The following is a 2,134-nucleotide window of genomic DNA, read 5'->3' as shown; positions in this document are numbered from 1 at the left end:
ATAAAATTGAATTGAACTGAATTGAATCCTGGGCTGTGTGCCCAGTATTTTGTGTTTAGTTCTTTTGGTTTCTGTTTTTATTGAGTCCTTGTTATGTTTTCCAGTTTGTATTGGGTTTTGTTCATTCATGTAGTTCCTGTCTTATTTTGGTACTGTCTGATTTCTAGTGTAGTGTGTTTAGCTTTCCTTCCTGTGTCTCCCTCCCAGGTGTTCCTTATCCCCTCGTTACCTAGTGTGTTTATATGGTCTGTGTTTCAGGCAGTCCCTGTCGCGTCATTATCGTCAGTGTTTGTCTTTTGTGCTTGTCCTGCGGTCTTCAGTCAGTTTTAGTTTGCTTCCTTGTGTGTCCGCATCCCTGTCTCCAGCATTAAAGCTGTGTTTTTGAGTTTATTCCCGTGTCTTTGGTGTCTGCTTTGAGGTCCTCACTCCTGCCAGCCACAGCAGATCATGACAGAAAGACTAATCAAAAGGACAATAAAATTAAAGAATGTGACCCCATTAACACAGAGGGTAAAGTAAAATTTTCCATCACAGTTCCACCCTTTTGATTTACTAATCACACTACAGTATATAAAAATTTTACCTTTTAAACACATTTCATAAGCACATTAGACAAACTGTAACAAACTGTACACTCAACTAATTATTGTAGAACATGAACACTTGCACATCACATAACCTAATGAACTGTTCAGTGTAAAAACCCATGAAACAAAAAGCTTATCAGTACTTACAAACTGAAAACTTTACAAAAATGTATGAATAGTTTATGCATATCCCCAAAATGAATACTAAAAACCATTACCAAGTGTTAGATCCCACAGGTTCAGTTGTGACAGTTTCTCCATTTAACAGGGTCCTGGCTACACTTTCAGTGGAGTATTACCCCAAATGATTCAATGTAGCACTACTTAAAGCTGTGGCGGGGTAACTCGCCTGGCTTCTTACCACCGTTAATCCTGACATCTGCCCTGCTCCCTCTGATTCTTCGGAATGACCAGTCAAGGAGGCGTCCTGCAGCTGGACCCGAAGTTCAGTCCCGTCAGATGTGGTGGCTTACCCCTATGGATCCGTGCACTTGTTATGTGCCGGGTTAAAATTTAAAGGCTAGGCAGAAAGCCCTAAGGACATATATTAGTTTTAAGTGGATTTGTAGACTAGTGTGATCAAATAGTCTCATGATAGTAAAACTCTAGGTAAGTTAGCTTTAACATCTAGCTCTGAGTGTACCAGTAAGGAGAGAAATAACTATCAAAAGAGCTCTTCTGACTTTTTAGAGTCAAATTTTACTATGCAGGTTCAGCTCAAGCAATTAGCAATAAATCAAAATCAATTCTTAATCCTTAAAATCCAGTAATTAACTCAAAATTCATAATTCAAAATCAATTTAAACCAATCATGGTTAATCTTAAAACAATTAAATTTCAATCAGAAAAGAATTACTTATGAGCTGTGTTGCTGAAGAAAGGGGGATGGAAATGTCCAATTTTGTTCAATAATCCTTTTAGGAAAGGAAAGGCTTCGAGTGAGCCGCTCGGCCGAAGTGACCACACCCAAATCCAGTCTGTTGAAAGCTGCCTCCGTGAAGTGGGGAAAAAGGAGAAGTCCAAAAGGAAGACGTTTCTGTCCTTCTGTCAACTGTCCTTTTTATAATCCTCACGCTGCAATCCAGAAATCTTCTCTGACTCAGTATAAAGTCCAAAAGATAGAAATCCAACAGCAAGGTCACATCCAACTTCAACTGAGAAGCAGGGAGAATACCGGCAGATCTGTCCTAAGTCAAATTAGAATCCACAGAGGGTTTGGCTCGGTCCTCTCTAAAGCGCAGTTCTTGTCCGGGGAAGAAACTCCTGCAATTCTCATTTGATGCTTCTGCACATCATCTTTTATAGTCTACATCTAAGACACATCCTAGCTTCCATACATCACCATGACAGACCATCACCCCATCGCCTTTATCCAACTGGGGTGTCACACTTAATCATCACTCCATTTCTATTTAACATATGGGTCTTTCAGGCTCTTTACCATTTTAGGACATGTCTCTACATGTTTTTAACTTTGCTCTTGTTCGTCTCTCAGCAACAGTTTCGAGTTCCTCATTTTACCCTTAGCTCTGATTTCACAATTTCCT

At 39.7% G+C, this 2,134-nt stretch overlaps 1 protein-coding gene across 1 annotated transcript in view; it reads left to right on the top strand.

Annotated features, from left to right (window-relative positions):
- The first annotated feature begins 993 nt into the window (after positions 1–993).
- LOC115798411 (ras-related protein Rab-5C-like) overlaps positions 994–2,134 on the top strand; it is a 20,895-nt gene continuing 19,754 nt past the window's right edge. The window contains exon 1 of the mRNA XM_030755258.1: positions 994–1,041. Within this exon, the coding sequence (XP_030611118.1) occupies positions 994–1,041 (48 nt within the window). The remainder of the gene's footprint in view (positions 1,042–2,134) is intronic.

The sequence above is a fragment of the Archocentrus centrarchus genome, chromosome 19, assembly GCF_007364275.1.
Source record: "Archocentrus centrarchus isolate MPI-CPG fArcCen1 chromosome 19, fArcCen1, whole genome shotgun sequence".
Lineage (NCBI taxonomy): Eukaryota > Metazoa > Chordata > Actinopteri > Cichliformes > Cichlidae > Archocentrus > Archocentrus centrarchus.
The sequence above is the reverse complement of the archived record's forward strand: the minus strand, read 5'-3'. Positions and strand labels throughout refer to the sequence as shown.